The sequence below is a fragment of the Rhipicephalus microplus genome, chromosome 1 (assembly GCF_043290135.1).
Source record: "Rhipicephalus microplus isolate Deutch F79 chromosome 1, USDA_Rmic, whole genome shotgun sequence".
Classification (NCBI taxonomy): domain Eukaryota; kingdom Metazoa; phylum Arthropoda; class Arachnida; order Ixodida; family Ixodidae; genus Rhipicephalus; species Rhipicephalus microplus.
Window position 1 is genome coordinate 276,006,466 of NC_134700.1, and position 18,552 is coordinate 276,025,017.

General features: G+C 44.8%; 1 protein-coding gene across 2 annotated transcripts in view; it reads left to right on the forward strand.

Moving 5' to 3' along the window:
* The window catches only part of sei (potassium voltage-gated channel seizure), a 298,945-nt gene that overhangs the window by 128,434 nt on the left and 151,959 nt on the right, over positions 1-18,552 (forward strand). For both annotated transcript variants that reach the window (XM_075895172.1, XM_075895175.1), the window contains exon 2: positions 4,947-5,177. In XM_075895172.1, the coding sequence (XP_075751287.1) occupies positions 4,947-5,177 (231 nt within the window). The remainder of the gene's footprint in view (positions 1-4,946; positions 5,178-18,552) is intronic.

Below are 18,552 nucleotides of genomic sequence, written 5' to 3' on the forward strand. Positions count from 1 at the left end.
CTATAGAACTGTGAAATGAAGTAAAAGGAAAACTACTGCAGTTTGGTGGCCCCGTGTCAATTCTTCACCATGGGTGCCTGAATATGACGTTATGTTCCTATAACCTCTTTATTATAGTTTATATGAGGAGTGATGCATCAGGAGGCGCTCATAAAATTTGGCAGCTTCTTTCACGAATATTTTTTAACACGATCTACTCTATTTCTGGTAATTACGTTCGTGCGTGTGTACGCACTTCTATTCACACAATTGACAAGAAAATCATTTTAAGTGCTCTGAACGCTCGGCGAAAAACAACAATACTGGGCTGAGTGCATGTTGCAGCCATTTTTATTGTTCAGTCATGGATGTGTGCTCTGTCCTATAGCGTAGTTTCCTTCGAGTGTGCTGCGTTCTCAAAGTTTTTGCTCGTCTACCTTGTCAACCTCGTCAACCGAACAGTCCATGCTGCCAAGTTGTCTTTTTGCAATTGTTTTTTTTTTCGTCATCCATCGCCGTTTTTTCATGTTGTTGCGGTGGTACCCATAATCATCGTGCTGTCGAAGGATGATATAGGCAAATTACGCCTGGTTCCTCTCACTTGCTGTCGCTCTTGTTCGTGTTTCCGCCGTGCTCTTACATTCACTCACCATGAATCGGCATTAGAATGAGAGCTGCCAGGAATTTTTCTGTTCTTGGATGCAGTATCCGAGACTACGTTTGAGACTAAGAAAACTGCACCGTCGGCATATGACGCGAATGGTTAGATGTTTTATAAAAAAAACCGGATTAGCCTATTAACAACTTTTGTCTCTTGTTTTTTTGTTTTGTTTTATTGAATGTTTCCGCTGTACGCATCCCCCACTCCTGCGACACTCAACGAGCATTGCACTGTTCAGTTTTTGCATTACGCGGAAATAATGACCCGGAACGTGATTTGCGAGGATGCGGTTTATCAGTAGCTCACAACGACACACGTTAGAAAAGGGAAAGGGGGGGGGTATTGGCTGATAGCTCCAAAGAGTGATGAAGAACCAGAATGAATGAACCAGTAAGGCAGCGTTCATCTGCATGCTGAAAATCATAGTGACAACGACTACGACGGTTGTGACGAAATGCTGAATAGATTAAGCCATTGTATAGCTTGAGTGAGGAACATAGAAAGAGCGAGCTCAATCTTTAAGTATCCGCTAAGTCGACTGTTCATTTCATCACGCCCGCTGATTGGATAAGATTTGGGAGCTATGAGACCAGTACCAGTCATCACCTCAGGCCCTCGGGCTTTATCCAAACGGACTGTCCACTTAGTGACCAGTTAGAGAGTAACACCCTTTCCACATTACTTGGCTTCACGCCCCCGTCTTGCTAACCAGTTTCTTGTGAATGCCATTAATTGCAGCGCACAGCACTTTTTATTTTTTTATCTTCCGTACACTGGTAGCTCAGGTATTTACGTATGCCACGAATAATATTTTTTTTCCCTGCTACATGGTATGGAGCTGCTTATAGGAAGTAGGGAATTTCGGCTGTAAAAAAATCAACGAAGGCCCATATTCTTTGAAAGCTTCCGCGCTCTATTGCTTCGCAGGATACTTTTTCAGTCAATCTTGAGGCGTGACGAATAACTAGTGGAGGCGTCCACAAAATGACAAAGTGCTTACGAAGACAGTCGTTTGTTATATCGTCCTCGGATGCCCTGTTCCTTTTTTTTCCTATTTGACTTTGTCGATAATAATTCAGCATTGCAAGATAAATAGACACTAAGACAACAAATGCCAACTATTGTGACTGGTGTCATCTCTATATGACTCACCGCAGCCTTCTGCCAGTTCCTCCCCTCCCCTTACACTCACCCTCCGTTATTACCTCCTCCTTTTGCTCTCACCTGACGAAGAACATGGGATGAGAGCACGTTTACGTCTGTATCGAACACTCTCCAGATTTAAGAAAGCGCGCAATGCTTGCTATAGCGAAGGGAGCACCGCGTCAACAAAGAACTAAACAAGTGGCGCGAATCGTATGGCGCACGCCAGTGAAGAAACACGGGAACCTACGGATGCGATATATCTGCTTTGCAGCGTTCTTTGCGCAAAGATTGTATTGTCCCTGTCTATAGTTATCTTTAGTCGGACGCGTCGCGCCTGTTTACGGTGCGTCTATCATGCAGTTGTTTACCGCCAAGGCCATCGATCTCTCTCTCTCTCTCTATTTCTGAGTTAGCGTCTATGGCCTAGCTCTAAAAAAACTGAAATTCATAAACCTCGCCTCAAAACAATAATGTACGGCCGTTTGCTACGCGATACTTTCGGTGCTTGAGTGAAATTAAGAATGTTTGTGTGATTTCGCTGCGTGCTCTTTTCTTGCCTATAAAAGAGCAACCAAGGCGATAAAGAACTAACAAATACTCGCAACTCTCGTCGTCTGCCCACTTGAACACCCGGATGACCTTATAAAGATGGAGAAGGGGAGAGTATTTAAGTGTCACCGCCCTGTATGCAAATCTTTACGGTGATCTATGAGCTACCGTTAAATTTTAGGGATATTAGTACTGACATCGGCCGTCTCATGCGGGACTTACTCGTGAGTTATTATTTTTTGCACACGTATCACTTAAATTCGTTCGCTTCCTAGCACTTGAGACGGGCTTCTGAATGTTTGTATTACCGGCTTTTGGTTAAATGGCGAAAGGACTTGACCCGCGTTGCGAATTCGCTGCCGATACGTCGAGTCGGTTATCTGGCCGCCCATTTTTACAGCTTACTCTGACGAGAACAAGTGTAGCACTGCATGCATGCATTGAGAATTCGCTCTAAGACTGAGCGTTTTATAGTGGATTGTCTCTGCCAGTTGAGATCGTTTGTATATCAATGTAAACGCATGAACGAAAGCGATTTTTTTTGCTGGGGGGGGGGGGGGGCTCACTTGTATATTAGACAAAACCAATTGAATCAATGAATATGATTAGTCTAGAAAAATATGTAGGGCGTTAATTATCGTCTTCAAGAGCAGTGTACCAATTGTGATGTAAATTGATATGAACTGAAGTGGACGACAAAACCCCTTTCGTCGGGGGAATATTCTTCAATTCATTTCAGCACGTCATAATTGGTATGCTACAGGTAATGACAACAATAAACGCCCTTATTGATTTTCCTGGTTTAATACAAATGTGTATGTTACCATTCGACCATTTCCTGGAGAACGGGGTTTGTGTATGAGTCATTTCTGATTTGGCTTACAGCTAGGAAGAAGGTTGTATGAAACTGTTGCGCTTTTTCTACCTACCTTATAAAAACAACTGCCAATCCAGTCGGAAAGACATCGCTCTCCGCAGTGATAATCATGTTCTCTAATCAAGAGTGCACATCGCGACACCTAGATTTTGCCCGCTTACATGCAGAAAAGGGTTATGAAACCCCGTACTGACTGCTTCTCCCAATTGGACATAAACATCTTCTGTTCCCCTGGCGTAGCGACTTATGCAACTCAAGGATTGTGGAAGGGGACACCACGAAATCGCGTTGCCACGTTCCCACCCTTAGTTTCTACTTGCACAGGTTTGCTTTCGTGGCCTCTATTCTCCTCGCTTCTGGAATGATTAGGTAACGATTCCCCACTTCCTTATCACCTGTCACCGTTTCACCGCAACTAAAAAATAATACTGGTGCCGCTTTTTTGAAGGATCTTCCCAAGCTTAAAAGAACTGGTTATTGTTTCGTTTGGAACCTTTACTCCCGGGTACAGCCTCAAGGATATCTGCTTCACCATTGAGGACTCTCTCACTAAGTTTAAGAGTGTGCCCTGCTGAATTTTGTCTGCTTCAAGTATTTCAATATTGATCATCTTCAATTTAAATTTATATATTACTTAACTACTGGAGCAGCGCAGTAATGTTATCCTGTAAGAACCTATTGAATGATCCTCCCACTCCGTCAGTCCCCTAACTTTTGGTATGAGTCATCATTACTGAGAAAAAAAAAAGATTCCCTTCAGTCCACCATTGTGAATGGTAGCCATGAACGTAGTGTGTCACCATCATCATCGTCATCGTTGAGCATTGAAATGCCCTCTGTGTGACCTGATTGAGCGCTTTCTCTTTCTTTTATTCTTTCTTCGAATCCGCGGCCTTTGAGTGCGATCGCGCACATTCGCGTGGACAAGCAGTGGTCCCAGTAACGACCAAGCGCGCCGTGCTCGAATCAGCCAATCGCTGTAACAAGTGTTTTTTGAGCTTGTAGTGTCATTTGCTGAGAGAAAAGAAAAAAAATTTAGCCATTTTTGAGAATTTATTGTCTGAGTCCTCACATTCATATGTAATCACAAGCTACACGTACCACCAAGTAGGCTCAGTTTTCCAGTCTCTCAGTAACGAATTGTAGCCTCTGTTTTTTCCGCATCTCGATAAAAAGAAAAAAGAAAGAAAGGGAACTTGTTCTTTTGCAACAGATCCTCTGAAATACAGTTTCTTTCTCTTTTTTATTAAAAAGAAGGCCACTGGCCTGCATTGACATCATTCCTGTCTGGCAGAAGATTTGCATTTAGAGTCATCGGGGAGACATCGCCTATATATAAATGCTCGCATGACGGGCCTCCGTTGGCGCAAGCAGTAATAGGTGAAGCTATGCTAAAGCCGGTCAACTGCTCTCCTGAGATAATGAAGCCTAAACTGAAAGGTGGTTAATCGGCATTCTTAAACAAAGGCCAACGTCTGGTGGCGAATGCCGAAATAGAGGATGAACTTTTTCAGTTAATACAATCGAAGGCAGTAGGACGAAGCACGGGAGAGGATGACAAGTGGGCAAGTTGGGGATGGATGCGCGAGTAACACGTGTTAACGGAACATCTCGAGGTGCACTTGTGTCATCCTGTGCCTTCATCTTACTCGCGCATCGAGTATTTTACGATGCCCAATTCGACGTTGTGGATGTGCGGCACTGACGTGTCCTTGGTTCTGGTGTGCCGCGCAGACCGTCGCTTCCTGGTGGCCAACGCGTTGGTGGACTCCCTGCCCATCATCTACTGCAACGACGGCTTCTGCGAGCTGGTGGGCTACACCCGGGCCGAGCTGATGCAGCGATCGTGCGTGTGCGAGTTTCTGCACGGTCCGCTCACCGACCCGGACGCCGTGGCCGCCTTCCGGGACGCCCTCGACAACATGGTCGAGCGGCAGACCGAACTGCTCTACTACCGGAAAGACGGTCAGTCACCACCCTCTCTTGCCCACACTTCCTACTAAGCACACGAACGTAGCTTGTATTAGCGCAGTACATAAAAGAAAGGAACATGACACAGACGTAGAGATAGGTAGACGCTGCTAGATTAGCGCCTACCTATCTCTACGTCTGTGTCGTGTCCCTTTTTTTTATGTACTGCGCTAATACAAGCTACGTTCATGGATGACCAACTCGCCCGATCAGCAACCATTCTAAGCACACTTTACGTGTGGAACACTACTAAAACGACCCGCGAAAAGGGACAACGCATGCATTATAGCAGCGGTACGAACCACAAAGCTTATTCAAACGCTTTGAAACTGATGATGGTCATCTAGACAACACGATAGTTTGGGCCAGTTGTTGCGCATCTACTTGAAAAGCGTGGCGCGAGGCTACGAACAAGAAGAAAGATGGGACATGGCGCTCTCTCTGTCCCTTCTTTGGTCTCGTTCGCAACATTGCGCCATGTTTTTCAAGCATTGTCATCTTGCAATATAGACAGCAGTGGTTGTGTGGTTGTGGTGTGTTTTTCGCGTTCTCTCTTACCTTCTCACATAATCCCCCTTTCCCATAACCCAGCTGAAGTTTGCGAACATAATACTAATGCAGTGGATTCATTTACCACCACCCTCCTCTTTTTTCTTCTCACCTGGGGGGGGGGAGTAGTGCGTTGGAAGGGCAAATGTTTTTGACCTATTTTCAAGTTACGAACTTTAAGGCTAACGACATATAGACGAACCGACCAGACTCCGACAATTTCTCGTGGTTAGGGTCGACAGTAGTAACAACAGTGAGACAGTTCATTTCCCTGTTAATAACGTGGTACAAAAACAAAAGCAGCGAACTCACTGGAAATTTCTCATCAATATTAGACAGCCCATTGTGCAACACTGCGACTTGAACATTACCATGCCCGCTACTGCTGATTTAAAACGAAGACCCGCATCTGAAACCTGCAGTACTGCCAAGCACACTGACACTCAATGTCTTGTGGCTAATCACAAACAGAAAAAGAATGTCTTGCTGCCCTGGGGACAAGTTCACTGTCAGTATATTTATTTCTCTGTCACACTTTAGCTTGATAACTAAGACGCGCACACAAACTCGCAAAGCGGTGAGTTATAAAAATATTTTATCTCGAGACATGCGATGAAACGCGTGGGTCTACCGTGCCGTCGATTATTTGTCGATTGAATGAGCTGGTGGAATCATCCTAACGGGACCCTTTCTCAAAGGTCCCTATGGGACCTTTGAGGAATCAATAAATAAATAAAAAAAATTCCACATAGGTGCCATTAAGACAGAGAGAGAGAGAGAGAGAGAGAGAGAAAGAGAGAGAGAGAGTTTGGGACGAATGAGAAGAATGGGAAGGTGTATTTCATAATGTACTCCACGATCCTCGAACCAAAAAGCGCCCTGAATACGTGCCGTAATTTAGACTGAGAAACACCAGCGGCTAAACACGTAAGATGAAATGTCTGAGGCCGAGTTCCACGTACACGGTAGCAAGTTCAGAACCGTTAGGTGGAGGAACTAACAAATAAAGAGATTGTACATTGATTTGCCTGAGTGTTCACCGCGCTCCACAACGGCGATCAGCCCCTCGGACTATCGCCTTTTATTTCTTCTTGGTCACAGCCTCTGACTTGGAACCATAGGTGTCGACCGACGTGGATCCATCCGAGAAGAGCAATCTGCGTTCCGTAAGAAGCTTACGGAGTGATCCGTGACCTGGAAGCACGAATGGCCTGATCGGGAAGGGGACACCGAGTCACCACTGAGGTGACAGCCGCAGATGCTAGTCTCTGCAACGCGAGAAAGTACCCGTTGCGCATACGCCTCTGTACGTGCATCGCTTGCCCTCCGGCGTGCTCCCGTGAAAAAATCGATCCGAGTACACCCCTCGATGCCTGTTTCATCTGGGAAGAAGCAAGCTCGGTGCGCCACTGTATACACTCCCTCCCGCGGCTATTGGGGTAACGTTTGTCTTATTGTGATTTCTTAAATGATTTACCGACGAACGCTCAAACTGAAAAGCGCGTGTGTTCATAATAACGAAATAAAAACAGGGAACTCAATTTTGGTTTCCCGACACTGTGCCGCGTACAGGACAACACCCACGTGCCTCGATTTTAGCACATGCTCTATCGATACCCCTGGTAGTCAATGTTAATCCAGGGTCACTCTCTTTTCACCCGCTGGTCGCTCACTTTCGTTGACAGTTATTCCCACACCTAAAAAAAAAACCAATATAACTCCCGAACTTTTTCTGTTTTGTTCAGACTTGCTGTGGAGAAGCTAAAGTTTATTTTTTCCTCGGATACTTCTTTTACCAGAAGGAAGCAGGTCCGTCCATAATCCTTTCATGGAGTTTACATTAAGAATTCCGAACTAAATCGCTGATTGTACACTCGCCACCTTCGTAGGTTGCGTTTCGCATCGACCATAACTTGAATGTTTAAGTGCCGTTCTGCCAAAGCAACCTGTGCGTGTCCCGCTAGTCGGAAGATATGCATCTCCTCCCAACATCCATCGCCAGCAACCCAGATCATGCATTATTCCAGACAGCCATTTCAAACTTGTAACACCACTCCTCTTTTTAGCGTCGCAGGCGGCGTTGACCGCCTGGGGGGGGGGGGGGGGTAATGCTACGTAGAAGTCACGGAAAGGGCAGGTGATGAAGACAATGGTTGTTCAACCTGTGACATGGTTGGACCTATGATGATACGGCCGTTGCGGAGCTTTGTGATGAAGACAGGGAAGTACCCAGCACCTCCACCACAAAGATGTTACGTAAAAATGACACGAGGTGTGTCTATTTAGAATCTATATTGAAACTGATGCGTATATCATCGACTAAGATGGAAGACAGCACGCACAACCGACAGACCACTTCCTCGTTGTCGTCTTCTGACCCCTGATATGTCAGCTACGTAGCAATATTATTCAAATAAGTTCAAATAAATATGGCCTGCCCCTCGATCATATCGTCGGTTCTTCAAATAAGACTCCATAATTTGATTTTACCTTTTTCTTTCCTCTCTTTTAAGATTTACTGAATAATAAGCGCGGCTGCCACTTGAAACAAGATCGCAACAGTGTCGTCTGTTGTACGACGCTTCAAATCCACCATTTCTTTCAGTGCCCTCTTCTTGAATTCAGCATCGCGCAAATTGTGTGCACCGAGTATAAGCGAAAATTTGTGTAAATTCAATTCAGTAATTTACTATTGTAATGAGCTGTCCACGGAAATTTTTCCTGTCCCGAGAAACTTTCTGCCAATATAACGAAGCATGAAACAAAACTCCTGTCCCTAGTAACAATGGCCGCATTCACCATCGAAACAACACTGAGATTCCAATACATTTTGATCCTGGTAGTTGTCTTTACCGCATAGCAAGAACGACGAGAATTCACCAAGAGGTATTTGTGTATTGAGCTGATGAACGAGATAGACACAAAAATGATACAGCAGTTAAAAAAAAACGAACACAATACTATGCCAATATTTGCCAGATTTAAGACTGAGAACGCTAATCTCCGTGTAGACTTAGCCGTGTTCAATGGCGGACTCGAATATTTCACGCGTTCCAGTTACAATAGCGCCAGCAAACATTGTCGCTGAGATAGCGAACTAATTTATTAGCCGTGGTCTAGCCAACTCAAATATTCATGCATACGATTTCTTTCTAATCAGACCCTGAGAACTGAAGAGGACTCAATCTTCATGCCATTAAGGCAACTAACTTTTTGTGTGTAGCGATAACTTCACTAAGGTTAATTTTTTTTTCTATCAGATGCCTTGTCTTCGATTTTCGTCCTGCTTCTCTTTATATGATGAATTCTCAGCGGTTGTTGCTCATTACTAGACGATGTTGGCTGTTTCCTAACTTCCAATTAATACTAATTGCTAGAGATTGTTCTGATCTGTTATAACTGTTTGCTGTGGAGAGGTTGTGGTCCCCATTGTCTCAGCTACCTCATAACAATAGGTTCTGCAGCGAAAAAAATAAACAAAAAGAATACTGAGTGGTACCTAAAAATGAACTATCAGCAACAAAAAAAATCCCGCCAATGTACAGTTCGCTTGCAGCAGTTAACACTGTAATAAAATGTCTTAAAGTAATAAAACGTCATGAAGTGTGAGAGACTCTTATGTTTCAATATTTATGGGCTGCAACTGATTTGCCGCTCGACGGTGGCCATTCAATGGCATCATTTCTCGGGAATAGCTCTGGCGTACGCATTATTTCCCAAATACCGGTAAATTATGGAGAGTCACGAATCTTAAAGTAATTATTTACTATCCGTAGCGCTAATTAGAGCTTTTTCAGCCGCAATAATGCTTTATTCTCGTTCACACTGGGTTGTACGGTACATAAAGCCTGGAAAAATATCGGTCATACAACTGGTGGTGGCGGTGGTGACGTACCGGCAGGCGGAGCTAGCCTTGGCTGTACATTGACAATTCGAGAATCCCCCTGTATTGTAGGGAAATATATCGGTAGTCCAAGCTTCTTTTGTTTGCCAACACTAATTAAGCGAGGGCAGAAGCGCGCGTTGTACTTCCTGGCATGCACGCAGGGGTATTACGATATAACAAAATCTAGGACAAAATTTGAAATGTCTGCCTTGCAATATTATTATATGAGCATATACACGCACAATGTGTGCAGTTGAGCACTTGTTTGGCCGTCAACGCAATTAAAACATTGCTTATGTAGTTGGCATGTATCAATCATTCAATTTAATAAATAAATAAATAAGTTGAAGCAAAAGCTTTTTGTTCACTCTCAATCTATAGAACGTGCTGTGTGACTTCCGTGGGATAAGTGTTAGGAGCAGAGAAAGAGATTAAAAAAAAACGAAGAAAGAGAGAGTATGTGGTGATGCAAGCCCCCGACCCTTACAGCTTCTCTTTCTCTCCCCGGGCTTTTCCCTTTGGCACTGCCTCACGTCTATACGAGTTAGCTTTTCTGACGGGAGAGCGCATGGCGATGCGTATCGTCTCGAGGCTGGGGCTCTTCTCCCGCTATTTCCAGTCCGCGCTTTAACGTGCTTGCGGGTAGCAGCGGATCGCGAGAGGGCCCCGCTAAAAAATGAAGAGAGAGAGGGGGGGGAAAGAAAGAAAAGACTCTGGGCTTACTTCATCACTGGACTCGATCTCTTGGCACCGTTCGGGCACAGGTGGTCCGATTCGTTCGTTGCCGCCGAAAAAAAAAAATAAGAGAAGAAAGAAGAGAAAAAAGAGAGAACCTTTCCATTCTCCGTGATGAGTATGTGGAGCATGCAGCAAGTGCATGCGGAAAAAATTTGGAGGTCAAATTAACTACCTTACGTGTTTTTGATTCATTTTCTGTGCTTCTGTTTGGTTATTTCGAGTGAGGAATTACTCACTGCAAATCGTTTTGAACGTCGCTAAAGAAAACGGTAAAGGACTAGTGCCCGCGTGAGAGGTTTTCTTTCTTTTTAGGGGCGAAGCCCCTTATGGCGTGGCTTGTGCGTCCCTCGTAGTACGTAACCACCAGTGGCACATACCCGAAATAGGTATAACATTTGACCTCCAATGTGGTGCCGGTGAGAGATTTCTTCTGTGCGTTGTTTAACAATAAAAAATAGTGCTCAATGTACATGCCAATGGCTGCTAATGGGGAATGAGAGACAGGAGCATTCGGCTTTTAGTCAAAGCGCACGCTGCGATCCCCATTAGCAGCCATTGGCATGTACATTGAGCACTATCGGACAAGAAAGGGTTGCTACATTATACTCGCTGGGTGTAACCTACCTAGTTTTAGAAAGGTTTAGCGAGTGTTGAGCCGCAGGGCCATGAATACAATGAACTAGTATATACCATGAATGAATTCGAGGTGGTTAAAGGGGGGCAGCAGATACGAAGCGCAAGCCGTAAGAAATTAAAAGCTGAATCTTCCTGTCTCTCATTTCACATTAGCAGCCACTGGCATGTACATTGAGCACTATCTGACAGGAAAAGGTTGCTACGTTATACTCGCTGGGCGTAACCTCCTTGGTTTTAGAAAGGTTTAGCGAGCGTTGGGCCGCAGTGCCATGAATACAGTGAACTAGTATATATCATGAACTCAAGGTGGTTGAAGGTGGGAAGTAGACCCGAAGCTCAAGTCGTAAGAAAGTGTGCGTGTGCCACCTCGCGTTTAGTCCTTGGAATGTCCACTGAATGGCGGTGCTTCTATATGGAGAATATATGATAAAAAAGATGCGAGATGGTGGGACTTGGAGTGTTGAATAGATGGACGAGTGGACACAAAGACAGATGCATGGATGGACGCATGAACGGACGCAGGGGCGGATGCATGAACGAACGCAGGGACGGGCGCACGAACAGACGCATGGACGGTCACACAGACGGACGCATGGATGGACGAATGCTTCGCCCCACTCTCCATCATTCACTCCGTGGATATGCTGGCATTTTTTTTACCGCATTGCTCGTTTTCTAGGAAGTTCGTGTTTGACACTCATCGACGTAGAGAAAGTGTTGTTCGATGTCGTGTCATCGAAGAACACAAGTAGCTTACGAGAATGACATGCCCCGCTTGCGCGTGTATAGTCGCAACGGAATATCGTGCGAACGGCACTTGTTTTGTTTCTAATACCACATTACAAGAGCGACCAGTAGCTGTACAACTTCAATTGCGGTACATCCATTTTAGCCAAACCAAGCTTCTATACCTGTAGGACTCGTCAATATGCTTAACAGTACTTGTTGAAATACCGTGGACATTGTTACAAAGCTGTAATCTCCGGTTGAAGCTCTCCAGCGTCCAAGTGGTTAATGTTCTAAAACTACACGGCGTTTTTTCGGAGACGCTGGAAACCTTGGATGCAAACGTACGAGCTCATCCTGAGACCCCTGAGCCAAAATATTGGCTTTATCAAGCCGAAAGACTCAAGAATCTCGTTTAGCGGCCCCTTGGAAGTAAGACGTAAGGTGAACTAAGTGGCTCAAAACCCCACGGGAGGTACCCCGCTTAGATGGTCTATAGTGATTAAGGTACCCGGCAGTTGACCCGCAGGTCGCGGGGTCGAATCCTGGCTGCAGCGTCTGCACTGATTTTTGATAGAGGAGAAAATTCTGTAGGCCCGTGTGAGTCAGTTTTGGGTGTGCGGTAAAGAACTTCAGCTGGTCGAAATTTTCGGAGCCCTCCACTAGGGCGTCTGTCATAGTCATGTGGTGGTTTCGGGGCGTTAAACCCCACATATAAATCATCATCAACCCACGGGGGTTACGTCCCTTATGACGTCATATCACGACGTCACTGACGTTACGGATCCCATAAGCTTGACATTGCGAAGGGATGAGTTGAGGCTATCGCATGACGCTTGGTGGCGACGTCATCGCATGACATCATCGCCTGGTCGAAGCTGCATCCACCGCGGATGTCGTGCAGCACCGCGTGTGGTGCGCGAATCATCAGGGGGGCAGGAACAAATCAATCGGCTGAAGATTTGAAGAGAATGTAACGCTCGTTTCGCACTCGTTATGTCTTGCAAGAAGTCTGGGACGTGAGTTATAACCTAATCCATCGTCATGCGTGTCGCAGACGTTTGCGCTTAAGATTTAGAGTGAGCCAATTTTCTGTCGAGGTTTTCACGATCGGCTATGTTTGCCGGATATCTTTTTAAACGTTGTGTTGGGAGAAGGGGTAGAAAGGGGGTCGGGGGAACGCTGTTCGACGTGGCATCGTGCGAACGATGGTTAACAAGCGGGGAGTTTTCGTCCTCTTGGCAATACGCCGCATAGCGATGAGCGGCGCTAGCTTTGCCAGCGTTCCCCATTTCGTTAAGTTTCCCGAAAGAGAGGCCCGCGCGGGCCGATTCCCGGCATGTGTTCCCAGACCAGATAGGCCTGGAGCCAATGCCGTTCTCTTCTTTTTTTTTTACATTAATATGATTGTTATCGTTTTCTTACTATATGTAATTGAGCGCCCAGTTATTATCATGATTTCTTTCTCTCTATCTATCTTTCCTTCCTAACATATCTATCCTTTTTTTTTCAAACAGGAAGTGCAGTATTCGTTGTCTATTCGTACGCAACACCTCACTCTGCAGAATCACCAGTGATGTGTCCTGGTAGCCTGGGGTAGAGCATCCGCGAATGACCCGGACGCAAATACTACTACCTCTACTTCTTGCTTCACTTGCTCGCAAGCGGCGGGGCACTTGGAACATTTTCCTTCGCATCGCATCGGAATGGACCTCGCCCCCAGATAAGGGAGTGCAGGTGACACGCTGTTGACAATACGTTTCGCCGAAATGCTCAGAAAGGGCGGGAAGAAACTATGCGCGACGTTGCATTGGCGAACCGAAGTGCAGGACGTGTAGCGTCGACCTGCAAAGCAGTATACACATTCAGAGCAGGGAGCGCGCTGCATCTCGAACTACATCGCGCAAACGTCCCCCTTGGGCTTCTTCGCTCGTTATTCTGCGCGTCTATGGGTGGCCTACCGTATACGCGGAAGGCCTCGCTCCAGTGGAACCATCAAGAGAAAAAAAAATGTTCGAGGGACGGTTCGTGGGTCAAACGGGTCGCATTGCTCCTTTCTAGTGAGTGTGTACAGTCGATTCCTTCGCAACGTTTCCGTTCTTTCTGTTTGGTCTCTGTTTCTTCGTCTCTGATTCTTGGGTGTTCAACATTCTTTATCTCTCGTTTATTCCGAAAGCGCGCGAGACCCGCGCGTTATCAGGGAACCAGGAGAGACTGTTTTTCAGCTCTGGGCATAGGTTCGTCGCTAGGCGACTCGCTGGCACCACGCCGTTAGCGACAAGTTTCGTCGCGTGCGCCAACGAAACGTTACTCGTTTCGCCCTAGCCCCTTTTTTTAACGCGTTGACGAGAACTGCAACAGCAGCTTGTTCCCCATACCGTGCGCTCACGCTATCTGTTTGCGCGATCGTTCACACACCCGGTTCCTGACACTACTACATGCGCGCTGTGTAATGTACGTCGTGCAAGCGAGACTCTCGCTAACAGCCGGTTTCCTCGCCTTCATTTTTTTTTTGTTTCGGGTCGGCGATGCAGAGGAGGACGTTTTCTTTGCAAGTAATGAGATGCGGGAGTAAGTTTCCTCGCTCGTCGATGAGTGTTACAAAGAAAGCAAGCCGCAGGTGGAGACATATAGGTGGGCGATACCCCTTGAGTCTATGCGTAAACAAAAGCACACGAAGACACACGAGTGGGCATTAGCATACATTTGAAAAGCGGCGCCAATACGTGCGTGCAAAGACTTCGGAGCTAATAGCAGTCGCTGCTTTCATGGCAGAGTAAACTGAGCAGGCCAATTACGTTTAGACAAGCTCCCTTTTTTGGTAAACACAGTCGACAACAACTAAATGGCTGTTACAAGGTTTCTCGCTCTATGCGGCGGCTTTGCATGTGTATACGCGGTCTCTCAAAAGGAGACAGATTATTTCAGACTCCGGGCTCTATAGCCCGTTAGTATTGGATGCTTCCGTCGGCATCGCAAATGTACAATTTTCTTTGCTAATTTTAACTGAAGTGCTCGTTCCCGGTTTATTCATTTGTACTTGAATTAGTTCCTAAATCAATGCGTATCTCAACTCAACGCGCTGTATTGTTCGCACACTGACTTGAGCGAATAAATAAGAAATATGGCACCAGCGCGGTTGTTGAAGGCGTCTAAATGGATACAAATCTTAAATATTTAGGTAGTGTCTCCACTCAGCGTCAAATGCAGAGACGAGAGTTGCTAGTGGCGACATACACTTTTTTCCCTTCTTTATAGTGTGACCACCGCTCCGGGAACGACCTGCAGGGCTCAAAAAAATTGCGCTATGAACGAGCTTGCTTTTCTTTTTCTGTCTGTTTACTGAAATGCGAAAACAATTAGAAGATACCCTGCTCTAAAAGGTGGCGATTCCAAGTTCATGAATTTGATATTGCTCTAACAAACAACTAAAAAGTAAGGAGGAATAACCAGATGCACTATGTCCACATACGATCACGAGCCTATGAGGAATGTATCGCTGGGCCCAATACAAAACATATCAGCCATAACAGCGCGGATGGAGTCCATGTGATATTTTACAGCAAAAGCTGTTATGAGATCTCAGCTCAAATCTCGCGCAGCGCCGTAGTTGTCTGCCGCCGCCGTCGCTGGTGTCTGTAACCGCATCGTGCGAAATTGGAAAAAAAAAATTCAGCAGATCTAACGTATGCCTGGGAATCAACGTTGTGTGAAACATGCGGAGGGAAGGTGACCGTGTTGCAATTGTTTTATTGAGCAACACGTCGTGAAATGACGTTGAATATGTGTACAAATCTTGCACGCATAGACATATGTTGAAGAGTTTTAGATGTTTATATAACCATTTTTTGCACTTGCGCAACCATGCCGACTGTAACATGCGTATTAGCAACACCAAAAGCTGATATGAAGCGCTGATGTTGGCCCTGGACATTGCTACATAATTCGACTTCAGCGCATCGCAACTCACCACAATTGCCGTTAACGCGACGTGGCGGCTGTACCAAAGGAGTACATATAGAATGTTTATAAAACTGGGTAGGCACCCATGCAACCACTATTGACGTTTCACGAAGATTAGCGTCTATTTCAAAGGTAGTTCCGAGACCTGGCGTAGCTATGTGGCAAAATGGTTCATTGCCACACAGAAGGCTTGGGTTCGATTCCAGCTGGAACACTGACATTTATTCTTTGCATTCGCAAGCTTGACGCTACTGATGTCGGGCATTTTTTAACGATCGCGCGTTAAAATTGCCCATATATTCTCGTCGTTCCTGGGTATATATATATACTAAGGGTGAATCACCTGTGGCACATACCCGCATACCAGCCGCACATATATACTTGCACGTAGGTATGTGCCACTGTGTGACGGGAAGTATTTGACGACGTACGCGACAGGATTGTGACATTATTCATGTCTTGACCAGCCCATCATATTCGTCAACCGACAGGAACCCGGTTGAGTAACAATATTCGTTCATCATTTGAACCTCTTATCTCCGGAGTGTCCCAGGGTTCCGTTTTTGTACCGACTACATTTCTCTAATAAAAATGATATTCATCAAGGTGTACATTCGTAAATCCGGCTATATGCAGATGACTGCGTTTCGTACCGACCAATAAGATGTAAGGATGACTGTGCTAAGCTACAAGATGACTTGTATACGACTGAAAGATGGTGTTCACAATGACAAATGGGCGCGAATACTACTAAAATATAAGCTTGTGAGATTTAACACCTCAAATTGCAGAGGAAACTTACATTTTCAATGGTGAAGCCTTAGAAAGTATTGCATCAATTAAATTCTAGGTATTCATCTCTGCACTAATTTGTCTTGGCAAAATCATGTGGATTTTGTTGTTTCTGTGGCATGCAAAACACTTGGCTTCTTCCGTCGTACGCTTCGTCAGGCTGACAGTAGTACTAAACTTCTTGCGTACACTACCATACTCCGCCCAAAACTCTAGTACGCCTCTTTTATATGAAACCCGCTCCACGTGTATCTTTTCAACAAACTGGAATCTTTGCAAAATAAGGCAGCGCGTTTTATTTCTGGTAATTATTCAGAGCAATCAAACATCCCAAAAATAAAGTATGAACTTGGTCTCACCCCCTTGCAGACTAGATGAAAATAGTATGCCTGTTAGCCTTTTTTTCATCAGCTTTTTCATCAACCAAGTAAATTCTCTGAAAGATACATTGTACCCACCAAAGAGATTTTTCCACGTATCAATCACATATGTGAGGTTGAGCAACCTTTTGCACGCACTAAACTATTACAGTTTTCATTCTTACACCTAGCTATCTCAGAATGGAATCGTCTCCCCAGTAACATAGCTGAAATAACTGACCACGCATTATTTAAAACCGCTTTGAATGAGGAGTTTTTATAAAGGTACATCTCAGCCTATAAGTATTGGCGATTATTCTTAACACAGAAAATGTGTATCCTAATCATGTTGTCGCGATGCCTGTATATGCAAGACACAATGTGCGAATAATTCTTGTATAACGAACGAAATGCAGTACGTTGATGTCGATTGAGGAGAAGTGTACTGCTAAGAATTTCTATTTTTGCTTCACTGTTTCTTTTTCTTACCTTGTTTTGTTTCTATTGCACTTTACATGAATTGTTATGCTCCCCCCTATGTAATGCCCACGTTGGGCCTTTAGGGTAAATAAATAAATGAATGAAATTAAGAAACCATCTTACCCTCCCATGCTAATTTTGGTTCACGCCAAGTTAAGAGCGTCACCGCGAGAGCACCCAAACGTAAGCGGCTAGATAGATAGATAGATAGATAGATAGATAGATAGATAGATAGATAGATAGATAGATAGATAGATAGATAGATAGATAGATAGATAGATAGATAGATAGATAGATAGATAGATAGATAGACAGACAGACAGACACACAGACAGACAGACAGACAGACAGACAGACAGACAGACAGACAGACAGACAGACAGATAGATAGATAGATAGATAGATAGATAGATAGATAGATAGATAGATAGATAGATAGATAGATAGATAGATAGATAGATAGATAGATAGATAGATAGATAGATAGATAGATAGATAGATAGATAGATAGATAGATAGATAGATAGATAGATAGATAGATAGATAGATAGATAGATAGATAGATAGATAGATAGATAGATAGATAGATAGATAGATAGATAGATAGATAGATAGATAGATAGATATATACGGTTAAAGTCGATGAAGTTCGCTAAGAAATGCTGCGTGTTTAAAAATTCGGCAGATCCCACGTACCTGGGAATAGACGTTATGCGAAGCATGCGGAGGGAAGGTGACGGTGTTACAATTTTTTTTTTATTGAGCAACACGTCACGAAGCAACGGTAAATGTGTGTACAAATAATGCACGCACAGACATACGTTGAAGAGTTGCAAACGTTTATATAACGAGTTTGAACTTGCGCGATGATGCCAACTGGAACATGCGTATTAGCAACACCAGAAGCCGATGATGCGCCGATGCTCGCGAAGATAAACTTCAGCGCATGGCACCTAACAACAATTGACGTTAGCCCACCGTGACGGCTGTATCAAAGGTGTATATATATGTAACGTTTGTAAAATTGGGTAGGCAGCACTGCATCCGCTAATGACGTTTTCGAAGATTAGCATCTATTCGAAAAGTAGTTCCGAGACCTGGTGTAGCTTTGTGGTAGAATGCTTCATTGCCACGCAGAATGCTTTGGTTCGATTCCAGTTGGAACCCTGGCATTTAACTTGTGCCTTCGTTGAGTCGACGCTACCGATGCTACCGATGCGTCAAAATTGCCCATGTGTCT